The 14982-nt window shown below is 41.3% G+C and overlaps 3 protein-coding genes and 1 long non-coding RNA gene across 19 annotated transcripts in view; 1 reads left to right on the forward strand and 3 right to left on the reverse strand.

Annotated features, from left to right (window-relative positions):
• Positions 1–1028, reverse strand: part of LOC109148054 — an 18308-nt gene extending 17280 nt beyond the window's left edge. Inside the window, exon 1 of the long non-coding RNA XR_002048755.1 lies at positions 1017–1028. This is a non-coding gene — a long non-coding RNA (uncharacterized LOC109148054). The remainder of the gene's footprint in view (positions 1–1016) is intronic.
• LOC109148051 overlaps positions 1–1451 on the forward strand; it is a 2717-nt gene extending 1266 nt beyond the window's left edge. Inside the window, exons 4-7 of the mRNA XM_019295803.1 lie at positions 438–569; positions 683–760; positions 845–976; positions 1062–1451. Of these exons, the coding sequence (XP_019151348.1) occupies positions 438–569; positions 683–760; positions 845–976; positions 1062–1247 (528 nt within the window). The 3' untranslated portion in view covers positions 1248–1451. The remainder of the gene's footprint in view (positions 1–437; positions 570–682; positions 761–844; positions 977–1061) is intronic.
• On the reverse strand, positions 1404–11485 carry LOC109148049. Of its 16 annotated transcripts, none has more exons than XM_019295799.1 (12): positions 10438–11485; positions 5241–5629; positions 5022–5110; positions 4833–4935; positions 3750–4146; positions 3320–3615; positions 3122–3198; positions 2782–2973; positions 2158–2281; positions 1957–2046; positions 1769–1848; positions 1404–1646 (listed from the first exon to the last, which is right to left on the reverse strand). In XM_019295799.1, the coding sequence occupies exons 1-2, from the start codon at positions 11237–11239 to the stop codon at positions 5259–5261; spliced, it is 1173 nt and encodes a 390-aa protein (XP_019151344.1). In that variant the 5' UTR covers positions 11240–11485; the 3' UTR covers positions 1404–1646; positions 1769–1848; positions 1957–2046; positions 2158–2281; positions 2782–2973; positions 3122–3198; positions 3320–3615; positions 3750–4146; positions 4833–4935; positions 5022–5110; positions 5241–5258. The 16 variants fall into 16 exon arrangements, 15 of the variants coding, with proteins under 15 accessions (XP_019151344.1, XP_019151343.1, XP_019151333.1 ...); XM_019295798.1 differs by having other exon boundaries at positions 2158–2318; XM_019295788.1 differs by having other exon boundaries at positions 2158–2649.
• Positions 11486–13220: 1735 nt separating this feature from the next.
• Positions 13221–14606, reverse strand: LOC109147872. The gene has a single exon (XM_019295531.1). It carries the CDS (start codon positions 14604–14606, stop codon positions 13221–13223), a length of 1386 nt encoding a protein of 461 aa, XP_019151076.1.
• Positions 14607–14982: the final 376 nt, after the last annotated feature.

Genomic DNA, 14982 nt, shown 5'->3' on the forward strand with positions numbered 1-14982 from the left:
ATGCATGCTGTAAAAAAATTTGGCCACCATAATTTCTTGTGCCAAAGCCCATGAGACAATTTAAGTTGTTCATTCAATTAGGAAGAATTTACATTCAGTAACTGCAATACTGAAAATCTCTCCAAAAGGTACATCTGACCATTTGTTTTCTGTGGATTCATGAAGAGATTTGGTGTTTGGTAAACAGCTGTTAGCTGATTGGGTTAGTGGGTTTGATTAGTTGATAGCATTAGCTGATTGTAGAAAAGTGTTTGGTAAACCTTTGAGAATTGAGATATTGTCCAATGTGGCAAATCTAGTTTTTCTGCAGTAGTTTTTAGTATTGGCTTTTCCTTCTGGATTTAGAACTTAAACTTCCTGAAACGAGTAGAGTTATAATTTTGACCATTTCTTCTCTTGAAATAAACAGATATTAAACTTGATGTTGAATTTTGCAGGTTATGGGCTTCTCCGACACTGATGTGGCAGAATATTTGTACACACACAAGCCCAAGCTTGATTCTCTGGTTAATTTCCTTTGCAAAGATGTTACCAACGCATGTAGTAGGAAACCACCACCAGTCCCCAAGGTGATATATATGTTTCTTTAATTGTTATTCTGTCATTACTTTCTCACATGTAGTAGGAAACTCTTAGTTTTGCCCATTGGCCATTGCTAACTCTTTCCTCTTCTTCTATACAGGATAGAACACCGGGGGAACCATTTGTTCCAAAATCCTCAAAAGAGGCAGAAATGGAGAAGCTATTGAGATCCATGGAGGTAATTGTTGTTGCCTAACTCGTATCACATTCTTCATTGCTCCATTAAGCCTATGAATGCTCTATATCAATATTGTTCCTTCAGGGTATGCCGGGAGCACCTGGCATGAAAATGTACTCCAGGGAAGATCTGATGAACCAAAACTTCGGTGGTGATGAAGATGCAGACGAAGATGATGATGATGATGAGGCTGAGGCTGACTTCCCAAAAAATTTGGTAAATACAAATCTCTTTTATTCTTATTATTAATCAAAACTTTGCAGAAAGAACAAAAAACTGAGAATTCAGAATTTTGTTGCAGGGTAAAGTTCTTAAAGGAAAAGAAACTACGGAGACGGATTGGAAGCAGAGGATTACCAAAGGAATTAAAGATGCAACCAAGACTGTGAAAGAACATAGTACCAGGTTGTCTTACAGATTAAGGAAGTGGTTGAAATCAAAGAAGGAACAATTACAGAAGCCTAAGTCCAGTAAAGCTGAACTCTGATCTAGTGGCCAACAATATAATTGATGATAGGATGTGTGAGATTGGTAGTAGTTAGTGAAGGCTTTTCTCATTTCTCCTTTCCTATTTGTAACTTTTGAGTTTTGATACCAATTCAATCAACACTGCCCATATAGGAACTGCATGTTTTTTTTTTTTGGCTCAACACGAAAATATATAAAGTGGGAGCACCCTTAGCTTTTTCCATTTCTTGAATCAATCTACAGTTGAATGTTTACAAACACATTTGCATATTCCTTAATTACAAATTTCAAAAAAAGAAGAAGATTATGAATGACTGCAAATTGCACCAGCAAATACTGTGTAATCCTTGATCATTGTTCAAAGGAGCAGTGAAGCTAAGGATGCATCTCTTGCACCCATCTTACAGTTGTACATTGTCTGTATCAGTGAAAAATATGAAAAATTATATATAGACATGCAAGAGATGAACAAAAACTCGATCACAACTCAAGATATATCTGAGATTAGCTTTTATAATCAACATGAATAATGGGTCTTACCACCTTGATTAATTGCAGTTCATAATAATTTGTTGACAACAAGCTAAGAGGTTCCACATTGCCTACTTCCTTCTTCCAAACTGCAATTTCCAGTAAATGCACATAGTTTTAGATGTAGAAAGCTAAGCCCCATATATATCTTAAATATATAGATGCTAGTCAAGGACTCTTTACACACACCAACTTACATTCATTCTCGTCCTTCATAGTCAGCATCTTCAATTGCTGTCAAGTAAAGAAAAGTTTTATCCGGATGCTAGCACGACTTCATCTTATACCTTCAATACAAGCCAACAAGTTAAGATAGCAGTAGTACAGGAATCTTTATATGCGTGTGTGTGTGTGTTGGTAAATTAACAAGAGTAGAAATGAAGATTTGAACCCAAAACCTGATCCAAAACAGAGTAGTTTTTATTCCACCAAGTAGAAATCATCATTTGTCCTAACAATTCATTAGAAGCGTACTTGAAAACAGAGTAGTACAGTGCAGTGAATGATGCATCTCCAGTCCTCCTGCATCCATCTTATATTAGAGATGTCCATTGTCAATCTGAAAAAGCAAAAATGTTATAGACATGCAAAGATGAGATGAGCAAATTTAAAACTCAGATTGAAATCAAGAAATACAGGATAGAGAACACCGGGGGAACCATTTATTTGTTCCAAAATCCTCAAAAGAGGCAGAAATGGAGCCTAACTTGTATCACGTTCTTCATTGCTCCATTAAGCTTATGAATATGAATGCTCTATATCAATATGTTGTTCCTTCAGGGTATGCCGGGAGCACCTTAACTGGCATGAAAATGTACTCCGATCCAGGGAAGATTTGATAAACCAAAACTTCGGTGATGAAGATGCAGACGAAGATGATGATCATGAGGCTGACTTCCCACAAAATTTGGTAAATATTTAATTCTTATTAATCAAAACTTTGCATGCAGAACAAGAACAAAAACTGAGAATTCAGAATTTTGTTGCAGGGTAAAGGAGAAGAGACTACAGAGACGGATTACCGCATTCTGCAATGACAACCGCCATTTAACTAGTATGTGCTTCAGAAGTAATTATATCCAAGTGAGGATGATTCTTGTTGCTATGTGAAACGGTGAGAGAGCCGTTTGTTTCCCATGTGGTACCAGCCAGGCAAGCTTCAAAGGAGCAGTGAAGGATGCATCTCTTGCACCCATCTTAAAGTTGTACATTGTCTGTAAATGCAAAAATATTCGTTATCAGTGAGAATATGAAAAATTATATATAGACATGCAAGAGATGAGCAAAATCTCGATCACAACTCAAGATATAGCTAATATAAGATTAGGTTTTATAATCAACATGAGCAATGGGTCTTACCACCTTGATTAATTGCACTTCATAACAATTTGTTCACAACAAGTTAAGAGCTTCCACATTGCCTACTTCCTTCTTCCAAACTGCAATTTCCGGTAAATGCACATAGTTTTAGATGAAAGCAAACAATGTAGAAAGCTAAGCCCCATATATAACTTAAATATATAGATGCTAGTCAAGGATTCTTTGCGCACGCCATCTCACATTCATTCTTGTCCTTCATAGTCAGCATCTTCAATCGTTGTCAACTACTATAAAGATAAGCTTTATCTGGAAGCTAGTTAGCTAGCGCAACTCCATCTTATACAAGCCAACAAGTTAAGATAGCAGTACAAAAATCTTTAATTGTGTGTGTGTACGTAAATTAAGAAGAGTAGGAATGAAGACTTGAACCCAAATCCTGATCCGGAACAGAGTAGTTTTTGTTTGCCACTACCACAAGGACTCTATTTATTTTCACAATTTCTTGTGCCATATCAGCCAATGTTTGAGCTCTCAACCTAAAATGCAAAAATATCTGGTCATGTATATTGGTCAAGAAAGACCATCCTATGTTTCCTGTAGAATCATAGCTCACTAAAATACTCACTACAAATAGATAGGGGGATAAAATGATGGTTTAGTATGAACTTACCTTGAATAGTGCAAAAATTTATGGATTCCAAAATTCAGGACCAAACAACTGGCTTAAAGTGATCTCAGGGAAAAAATTGGGGAAATCCCTTTCCTTGGATAGCATCACACTAACTTGTTGCATAGTTTGGTGACATTGAGGATTGGAATTCATACAAGAGACTGCTATCTCTGCAACCAATACAAGTTGTTTCGCTTCGTGTCTTTGTGTAGTGGAGAGTCGAGGGTCCAACATATCCTTCAAAAGAATTCCATTGGTTGCTGAGAATGAGGATGAAGAAATGCATGTAACAAGGTCACCCAGATGTTTCCCCATAATCACTTCTAGTGTTACAACTCCGATTTGAAGCTATATACTACATCACATTTGCAGTTTACCTCCGCAGTGTAAGCTAATTCTGCAAATAAATGCCTAAAATATTAGAGCACATATAAGGTCAAAAGGTAAGAAAAGAGAATAACAAGAAAGAATAGTGTAGTAGACCTAGAGCTCTGTATCCCATGGTTCCAGCAAATGTAGTCCAATTTCATGAGCCTCGTTCTACAGTAAAAAAGGTCGAATGTACAGTACATGCATTTGAGTATGACCAATTACTTTTTTTTTTTTTAATAGGTAACAACCGGAAATTGCAACTTGTAACATTGAAATAAAAATTGACCTGAAATGCTATTTGCTGTTGTGCATGTAATAGTACACTCTCTTGATCGGGTTTAGGTTGTAATGCACCCTAGCTAGCACGTCTAACAGTAAGAGTTTTACCACCCATCTTAATCCCATTAAGAGCTGCACAAGCAATCTCAATAACTGAAACATCTTGATAAACACAGAAGCCATAGCCTTCTGAATTTCCGGTTTCCCTATCTTTAACAAGATTAAACCCTCTAAGTGGCCCAAAAGATTCAAGCAACTCCCGAATCTGATTTTTAGTGAAATAATAGGGAAGACGCAGTCAGGACCCTCAAGTCCACCAGAAGACCCTGGAGCTAACCCAACAGGGTAGCTGCAAGATTCATGTTTGGACATGGTTGACTAGGACCAAGAGTAGCAACGAGAGATGGATTATAATCAGTAGACTTGCCTTACTGTGATATCTTTCCTTGATATAGAAGCAACAGAAAAACTTGAAAACAGCAGTGCAGTGATTGATGCGTCTCTTGCATCCATCTTAGCGATGTCCATTGTCAATCTGTAAAAGCAAATATGTTTTAGACATGCAAGAGATCAGATGAGAAAAAACTGAGATCGAACTCAAGAGATAGCTAATATTTTTACCATTTGTTTCTGATCGATCTACGTACTGGTTCCAAGATTGCCTACTTCCTTATGCATCCTCATGTTAAAACCACATACATTGTTCCAAACTGCAATGTCCAGTAAATAGCCATAGTTTTAGACAAAAGTAACAAATGTAGGAAGCTAAGCCCTATATATAACTCAAAGAGATGCTAGTCAAATAGATAGGGATAAAATGACAGTTTAGTATGAACATACCTTGAATACTATAAAAATTTAAGGATTTGGAAATTCAAGACCAAACAACTGGCTTAAGGTGATATCAGGGGAAAATTTGGGAAAATCCTTTTCCTTGGATAGCAACATAGAAACTTGTTGCATAGTTGGCCGATATTGTGGATTGGAATTCATACAAGATATTGCTATCTTTGCAACCAACATGAGTTGTTGTGTGACATTCCTTTTTGGAGTAGGTAGTCGAGGATCTAACAAATCCTTAAAAAGCATGCCATCAATTGCTGAAAACGAGGATGAAGAAAGGAATGTAATGAGGTCTCCAGGATGTTTCCCCATAATCACTTCAAGTGTTACCACTCCAAAACTATACACATCAGATTTGCAGTTTACCTCTGCAGTGTAAGCAAACTCTGCAAATAAATATCAAATATATTAGAGCATATCTAAGGTCAAAAGGGAAAGAGAATAACAAGTAAAAAATATATAATGGTGCAGAGCTGGAGCTGTATATCCCATGGTTCCAGCAATTGAAGTCCAATTTGATGAATCAAGGCTCAAAAATCTTGCTGTCCCGAAATCGGATACATGAGCTTCATGCTCAGAATCGAACAGAATATTTTTTGCTTGATATGTCCCGATGAATAATAGGAGGTAAACAATCATGGTGCATGTACGATAAAGCTTTAGCCACAGCTTTGACCACATTTATCATTTCCAACCATCCTAACTGGAGTGCTTTATCATCATCACTCAAAATTTGTGCTAGACTCCCCCCTTGTAAATACTCATAAATCAAGAATGAATGTCTATTGTGAGCACAAAAGCCATAGAGCTTCACAATATTTCGATGCCTAAAATTTGTTAATGTGCTTATCTCATTTAAATAACTTATGAGATCATGCCACCTTTCATCATCTTGCATGCCTAATGTACGAAACTTCTTCACGGCAACTATCTGACCACTAGGAAGCTCAGCCCTAAACACACTTCCCTGCCCTCCTACACCAATGCAATAACTAGAGTCGAAGTTCCCTATTGCTTCAATTATGCTTTCATATGTCATCTTTCCATCAAAGCTCCATACTGTGAACAAATCTTTAGTAAAATCTCTTTCCTCCTCCACTGTATTTCTCTTCTGTCGTGGAAAAATAACAAAAATGATAATAACCACCATAAATAGAAAAAAACTTCCCAAGACTACTGATATGATTACAACCTAATTTCTATTTTTGTCGTCACTTTTGCTGAGCAAGGAGCAAGTCTTTAAGCCAGAATGATTGCCATATAAACCTTTGTTATTACTTAAGGCGGAATATGGTGCTTGTAAAAATGCTTTGGTGTTAGGGATAGGACCTTCCAAGTGATTGTAAGATATATCAACAGAAATTAAAGTTGCACATTGAACAATGCTTGACGGGACGGAGCCTGACAGATTATTGTGAGATAAGTCCAATGTCTGTAAGTTTGTTAATCCTCCAACTTGTGGAGGTATCTGAGAAGAGAGCATGTTGTGACTGAGACTGAGTTTTTCAAGGGATTTCAGGCTTAGCATATCAAGAGGAATCTTGCCCACAAGCATATTTCTGCTCAAATTCAATGTAATTAGGCGTTGGCATCTTCCAATTTGTGGGGGGGATTGAGTCAACAAACTTATTAGAAGCTAAATTTAGTTCTTCAAGCCAAGATAGTTCCCCAACTTCTAGTGGTTTGTTGCCCGTAAGTCTGTTGTTATCTAGCATATATAACAAACTCAACTTTCCCAAATTGACAGGAATCCTTCCAACCAGCTGATTTAATGAGAGATCAAGATACCGCAGTTGAGATGCATTGCCGAGTTGAAGTGGGATATTTCCAGAAATTCGATTGCCCGCCATCTTCAGAGCAGTAAGTTTTGGACAAAGAGCCCATTTTGATGACAGTCGACCGTAAAAGTTATTGTAGCTCAAAATCTATGTAATCTAGGTTCGGATAAATCCCAAAATCTTTTGATATGTCTCTGTAAAGCTCATTGCTTTCAAGCCTGACTCGGTAAAGGGTTGTACAATTCTTGAGGCTTTTAGGAAGTCTTCCACTAAATTTGTTGTTTTCAATAATTAATGTTTCTAGAGACTGGAGAAGACACAAATTCTCTGGCAAAGAACCAATGAGATGATTATCATTAACTTCAAAATTCTTCAAACTAGTGAGATTACTGAACTCAATTGGAATAGATCCATAGAGCTGATTCTCAAATAGGGATAAAGTTATCAACCCTGACAAGCTCCCTATTTCTGAAGGGATTTGACCATTAAGATTATTTGAAAATAACCATAACCTTTGAAGTGATTTTAATTTCTCCAACTCCTTAGGAATGGATCCATACAGTTGATTCCAATTAAGGGATACACTTATCATTTTTGACAAATTTTCTATCTCGAAAGGAATTTGACCACTAAAGTTATTTGAAAACAGCCATAGGTCTTGAAGATATTTTAATTTTCCCAACTCCTTAGGGATGGATCGTGAGAGCTGATTCTCTCCCCGGGATAAATTTATCAACTCTAGCGAGTTCCCTATTTCTGTAGGGATTTGACCACTAAGATTATTTAAATACAACCATTACTCTTGAAGAGATTTCAAGTTTCCCAACTCCCACTAGTACAAAACTGCAGATAGGCTACCATTGTAAAAGACAATAGGCGACCATTGTACAATGGTCGCCTATGAGAGGCTCGCGGAAAGTCATGGACTTTACGCGACCATTTTGAAATGGTCGCGCATTGTTAGTAATATGCGACCATTCTTGACAAAGAACGATCGCGTATTGTATTTATTTATTGGACAAGTGCTGCACATGAGATTGCAGGGCAGTCTCCCATTTTCCATTGACCACACACCTATCAAGCTTCATCCAAATTGCTTGTTCTTCCCTCCTGCCATTCCACCAAGTGAAGTTATTGCCATAGAAGCTTACTTCCCTTAAATCAGCCTCATCCAGACAGTTCTGGAACTCAGTGCTCTTGTTTCTGTCATATGCATTTCCCCCCTTTTTTTCTTCAGGCCTCAAGATACAATTAAAATCTCCCATCACTGCCCAGAGTTCACTTCTACACCATCCCTCAGCCATAACTTTCATCTTTTCCCAGAGTTCACCTCTCACCCTCTTACTGCAACTGGCATAAACAAAGGAGACCAAAGCTTTGCTATTGATTTCTGGAACCCCCATGCTTACAGTCACAATTTGCTCAGTTATCTCTTCAACTTTCACCTCACTTCCATTTCTCCAAAGTATCCAAATGTTATCATTGCCAGTACACTTGTCACTACTCCATCCTAGTTTGATGGACAAGTCCCTGATTTTCTCAACTGGCCTAAAAGGCTCCAGCACACATATCATACTTGGTTTATGGATTCTCACCAGGTTCTTCAATCTGTGAAGGGAGCCCTGGGAGGCAACTCCCCTCACATTCCAGCATATAAGCTTCATCTTTTCTTCCTTCCAGGGGTGCCTTTGCTACCCCCAACAGGAACCTCAAGGCCTCTTGCAACAGCCTTTTTCTTAGATTTGGTGAGCCTTCTTCCTGGTGATGCATTGATTTTCTTGAGGATTTGTTGGTTCTCCTCCTCAACTTCTTCCTTTCTAACATCCTCTTCTTCACTTTCCACACCCTCACTGAGCTCCCCCTCCTCCATATAGTCAGGATCTCCTATCTCATCATTCTCCAGCCTTGGACCTTGATCATTTTCCTCTCTTAAAACCCCCTCCCCACTCCTGTCCCTCAAAGTGTGGAAAGTATTATAGTTCCTTCCCACATTTTCCTTTCCTTTTTTCCCCACAGGTTCAGCCTGCCCCACATTCCCTTTTTTTGCCTTTAACTTTTGGCTTTTCCCACTCCTTTTTTTCCTTCTGAATTTCATGTCTTTTTTCTATGTTTTCTGAGACTTTTACCTCTCCTTCTTTTGATTCTTTCATAGCCTCCCCCCCTCCTTGACCCCTTATTTCAGCCTGTCTGCTGGTTTTAGCCTGCTGCTGAACCAGTGTCTCACTTTTTTTGATTTGGCTCCTTGCTTGATGGTGCCTTTTGTCTATTTCCAAGGGGTTGTGTTCTGGCTTGCCCCAGATTAGGGCCCTGACTAGTAGATGTCCTCCTGCTGTTCCTGCTACCACTTCTGTTTTTCCCTTGAGGGCCCATTCTGGTAGCAGGTCTTCCTCTATCTGGGAAATTTCTCCCATCATTTGAAGTACCTGCATTGTTAGCTGGAATACCCCTACACACTTCTACAGAGTGCCCTTGCTTGTAACAGTTGGAGCAATAGTAGGGTATTCTCTCATAAATCACTTTTTGGACATACCCCACATCCTCCTTGCCAGGGATTTTAGAGAAACCTATAAAGAACTCCTCCACTGTGGGTTCTAATAGGTCTATCTCAATTTTCACTCTTGCATAACTAGGCCTAGTGTAGTTCAAAGTTGCATGGTCAGCAGCTAAGAACTTCCCAATAAGCTTGCAGATTTGTTTCAAGACAGATAGGTTGAATAAATTTGCACTTAACATGGGTAGCCTTACCCAAACTGGGGCAAGGCTAGACTCTTTTTCTGTTGAGAACCCTAATGCCCATCTGAACAGTCTCATAGGGCACTGACCATTGAACAAGATTTGGTCCAGCATTAAAATCCTAATACAATCCTCCTCATGTGAAAATGTTAAGGTTATATGCCTTGCATCCAACCAACCTATCACAAGAGTGCCCTTTAGGATGTATTTAGAAGCAAAATGCTTCCTAATCTGTTCCATATGGGGCTTGCCCCTAGAAAATTTTCCAATTAGCAAATGATCTTCAATTTGGTTTAGTTGCTTAACTTCCTCATCATCTAACCTAATGGCAGTCATGCCCCTGTGCATTTCTGTGTCTTTTTCACCAATTACAGCCTGGGGGATTCCTGCAAAGTCTCCTCCCCCAGATTTGGTAATATTTTTAGCAACACATGAAGCAAAACTTTGCACCCCTTGACCCCCCAAATTACCTGCAGGTTTTGTATTATGGGTTATGCTAGGGCCAGCATTATTTGGTCCCCATGTGACATTACCCGCAGGCCTCTTGGCATTAACTCCTACTGTCTGAGTATCTCTGTTTGTGGGAATTGGCTTAGAAGCATTCCCACAAACAGTTGTCGGACAATTGGGGTCATTGCCAATTGGTTTTTTCATTGGGGCATTTTGACAAACATGTTGCATACCTGACTGAGCATTCTTTTTGTCCATTGCTTCTGACTTGTCTGTAGCTCCCTCCACCACCTGAGACCTTATCTCAGGCCTCTCCACAGAAACCTCCGCTTCTTTATTCAATTGAGGGGCATAGACATCCCCTTTCAGATTCCCAGGCGGATTAGTTTCCTCTTTCGATTCTTTATTCATCTGAGGAGCTTCGGATTTTGTCTCCCTCAAGCAATCGGAGACATCCTTCTCCCCACTCTCTGCCTCAGAGATATTGGCAGGGGTTTTTGCTTCATTCTCCAAAGGCTCTTTGCTCGCAATATCCGCAATTAGAAGCCCTTTGTACTTGGTTTTTAGTTTCTCCATAACCTTTCTCTCCAGATTGCAGCTTCCGGTGATTTTCATTTGGCATACCTTCTCAGCTTCCTCAAGAAATCGATCAGCGAGGAGGTCTTCCATCAAATCTTTGTTATCCGCAGCCTTCTCCATGATTTCTTCCAATTCATCAATGTCAAAGAAGATCTCATATTCGCCCACCCGCAGCAGGATTTTCCCCTTCTTCGATTCAGTCGAATCATTCGATTGTGTCAAAGAGATACTAAATTCTCTTCCAGAATCACGCTTCTGCTTCAATTTAGTCGATTCCGCAGAGCTTTCATCCTTCAATTGGTTCTCAGCTAGCACAGATCGTACCTCATTGACAAAAATTCCAGAGGTCACTTTTGACCTAACTTTCACACCTCCGATCTGCTCTGTAGCCTTCTCCGATTGATGATCCACCTCTGGATTCGGAGACTTCTCCTCAAGACGAGCACGCTGCTCCATTTTGTTCTTCTCCGGCGACGTAACCGTCGCCGGACCACCACCGGCCGGCGGCGGAGCGACCTGGTCTACTGGCTAAGCTGCCAGTCTAAACACAGGCCATACGGCCAATTAACCAAAAAATGATATTATTTGGCTTTTTTGTTATGAAATGTATGAGTTTAGAAAAAATTAAACCAAATGAACATTTAGTGTAATTGCAATGGTTAGTGGAATTCCTAGAGAGAGTTTTCCCTAGAGGGTTTAGGTTTTTTTTTTTTTTTTTTTTTTTTAAGTCATACTTTATTAATAAAAAAAGAGAGGCTGAAGCCAAAAACAAAGTTCGAAAGGACTTAGACCCCACATGACCTAAATCCAACTAACTAATCTAAAAAAGAGTAAAAAAGATTACAGACGAAGGCCCCCGGGGCTATAACATGCGCGGTCCCAAGTCCCATGCTAGCATAACACTAACACTAGACCAAATACTAGGCTAAGTAATAATAAATGAAAAATACAAAAATAAAAAATGCTACCAAGTAGTATGTAGTTTGTAGACTGCACGCCAGCTCGATGAATGAGAATCAAGTATAGTATGTCAGCATCACAGCCCATCATATAAATGTGTAGATGGGCGACAAGGGGAAAAGCCACCTTGCGTATCACGCGCCATAGCACTTCCCCGCCAGCTACACCATAGCGTCCCAGCACTATAATGCAATCTGACCGGGCTGCAACCACAACTGCAACATCTCCCGGGGTGCTATTGACTGCCCTGTTACAAAGCAATAATACACACCTCCCCATCTAAATATAAAGAAAATATCGGCACACAGGCCTAAGTCCAGAAATAGCATAAGTAGTAGAAGGCAGTTCACAGGCTAAAACTTCGGCACACAGACCGATATAAAAGAAAACAGAGCAGCCAATAGCATCAACCCTGATCAGCACCAGCAACGAACCAGAACCAACCCTAACGAGATTAGCTACTATGGGCCAGCAGCAAGCCTGGACTACCGCCAACGGATTTGAAAAACCCCTACCCGGCCACCGTTCAGCCCGGGCCAGGATGCAATTTCTTACCGCTTGCATCAACGTTGAGGCCTGGTCTATCTTAACAGATGCCTGCAAAGGCGGAACCAAAAAGCCTATAGACCAGTCAATGCCTCGGAGGCCAAAGAAACAAATACCTGCAAAGATAGAAAACAAGATAGAACATACAAGCATCCTGTTCCCTTGACCCCAACTATTTCAATCTTTTTCATAGGGTGAGTGTATATGTATTAACAGGCTGACGCGAACAAACAGCAGCCTCCAAATTAAGACCCGTCCCCCCCGGAGCCCAGAAGGGACTCAGCTACTATTTGCCAGCAGCAAGCCTGACCAGGTCAACGGATTTGACTAGTCCTGCCCGGTGCACCGTTCAGCCCGGACTAGGGTGCCATGTTGTACCGCCAACACCTTACGTTGAGACTCAGTCCCGACCAGCAGAACCTCATCGCCTCCAAGTCCCGTCCCCCCCGGAGCCCGGAAGCGACTCGGCTACTATTGGCCAGCAGCAAGCCTGACCAGGTCAACAGATTTGATTAGTCCTGCCCGGTGCACCGTTCAGCCCGGACTAGGGTGCCGTGTTGTACCGCCAACACCTTACGTTGAGACTTGGTCCCGGCCAGCAGGACTTCATAGCCTCCAGGAACACCTCCCACACTCTCTGTTTTTAGCTCACCTCAACTCTTTCTTTTCGTATCCATCCCTCATTTTACCACTCATTGTTTCTCTCATACTCTTTACCTCATTTCTTTTCTTTCTTTTCTCGTTTTCTCATATCCCTTTTCTTTTTTCGTTTCATTTTTTTTTTTCAATTCTCCTTCATTATTCATCTCTTTTTCATTTTTCTTTTCATTTCCAACATGAAGTAATAGTACATGAAAGAAAAATAAGGAACATAAAGAAGCGGCTCGCAGGCCAAAATACAGGCACGCAGGCCCACACAAAGTACAGGAGTTCAAGGCGGGTCAAAATCATCAAAAACCACCGATGGGACGTCATCATGAACAAGCAACGCACGCACCCTCGGTGGTAACTCAGACAAATTACAGAAAATAAACTCCCCATCCTTATCCCCAACCCAATCTGCCAATGCAGCCACCTGGAGATTACCCTGCGGCAAACACTGTAGAACCGAAACAGATGCGCAGGAATAAAGAAACCGGAGTCGTGACACTTCAGAGTCAAAGACCCATGGAGTAGGTGTAGTGGGGTCTACACATCCCTTAAGTTCAGGCAATACAGATTCTAGGACCAGGGACCTAAAACCCTCGGCTAAACACCATTCAAGAGAGCGGTGCATAACATGGAAAAAGTCCCGAAACCTGTCGACTGTCGAAATGGCTAGACCGTAGCAGAAACCACCCCCTCGATTACGTACCAAGGCAGCAGTCCCACCCAACGACTCAGAATGTGCAAAATTGAGCTTTATAGAACCATCCGGAGGAGGATCCCATCTAACAGCGCGAACCACGCGTCGCGATACAGTGGAATCTATGTAGGACAGGATGACCGGCCAATTTGGTGGCAAGATGTGTTCCTGCGGCCATCGCCTAAAGAGACATTCTGCCACCCCTTTGGCAACGGCATACACCACTCGAGGTACACTCGGTGGCCCTCTGCCATGTAAGCATGTGTTCCTGTGCTTCCATAACTCCCAAAGGATAAGATAAGGCAACCTGCAAACAACAAAAGCAACAAGACGGTTACGTGAAACCACCCGCTTCCACCCAGTCAAGAGCGTCCGTAGACCCCGATGACTGAACCGCAAGCCGAGTGATCCCATAAAAAATCCCCATACAGCCCTAGCAGTGTCCCCCACATAAAAGATGTGATCAATAGTTTCCCTAACAGGATTATTGCAGCACCAGCATCTGGAAACAATAAGGTGCCCAAATCTAGCCATGGCATCATCAGTGGGCAAGCGACCCCTTAACACACGCCAGGCAAGAAATGACACCTTAAAGGGCAAATGCTTATGCCAACATGCACTCAAAAGAGGATCTGAGTGGACCGGTTCAGGTCTCAATAAAGATTTTGCAGAGGAAAAAGAAAACAAATCGTCCGTAGCCACCCGCCAAATAGGGATGTCAGCTACTCTTTGACCAAGCCGAGACATGTCAGCCTCCAGTCCAGGCGGCAGAAGATCATCATACGGTGAAAGGTCCAACTCCCCGTTCTGAATGAAGTCAGGCAGTAGATCACCAGAGTACTCCACCCCCGGGAAGGGGTAAAGGCGCCCTAGTATGCCGAGGCCGGACCAGTTATCCCACCAGAGATTAACATCCCCGTGAGTCAGGCGCCAACCTAAGACTGCCTCTACCTCATTCCTGACGCTGAGCATTCGCTTCCAAGTGTGTGAATCGGAGCTTTGCACTAGTTTCGCCACCGGGTGAACTCAACTGCAGTACTTAGCAGTCATGAAACTCCCCCAAAGTGAATACACCCTGCGGAAATTCCACCAAAGCTTTGCACTAGATGCCCGCACCGTCAGGTCGAGATCAAGGAACCCCACACCACCCTCTTTTTTAGGTAGGGAGAGCGTTTTCCATGAAGCCCAATTATAGCGTGCACCTCCCGACTACCTCCAAAAGAAGGCGGCAAAACACCGCTCCAGGTCCCGAATAACCTGCTTAGGAGGAACACAAGCCGCAAAAAGATGTAAAGGAATAGCCTGCAAAACAGAAGTAATTAAAATTGCTTTCCCCCCTTAGATAGCA

This window comes from Ipomoea nil, unplaced genomic scaffold, assembly GCF_001879475.1.
Source record: "Ipomoea nil cultivar Tokyo-kokei standard unplaced genomic scaffold, Asagao_1.1 scaffold2036, whole genome shotgun sequence".
Taxonomy (NCBI): Eukaryota; Viridiplantae; Streptophyta; class Magnoliopsida; order Solanales; family Convolvulaceae; genus Ipomoea; species Ipomoea nil.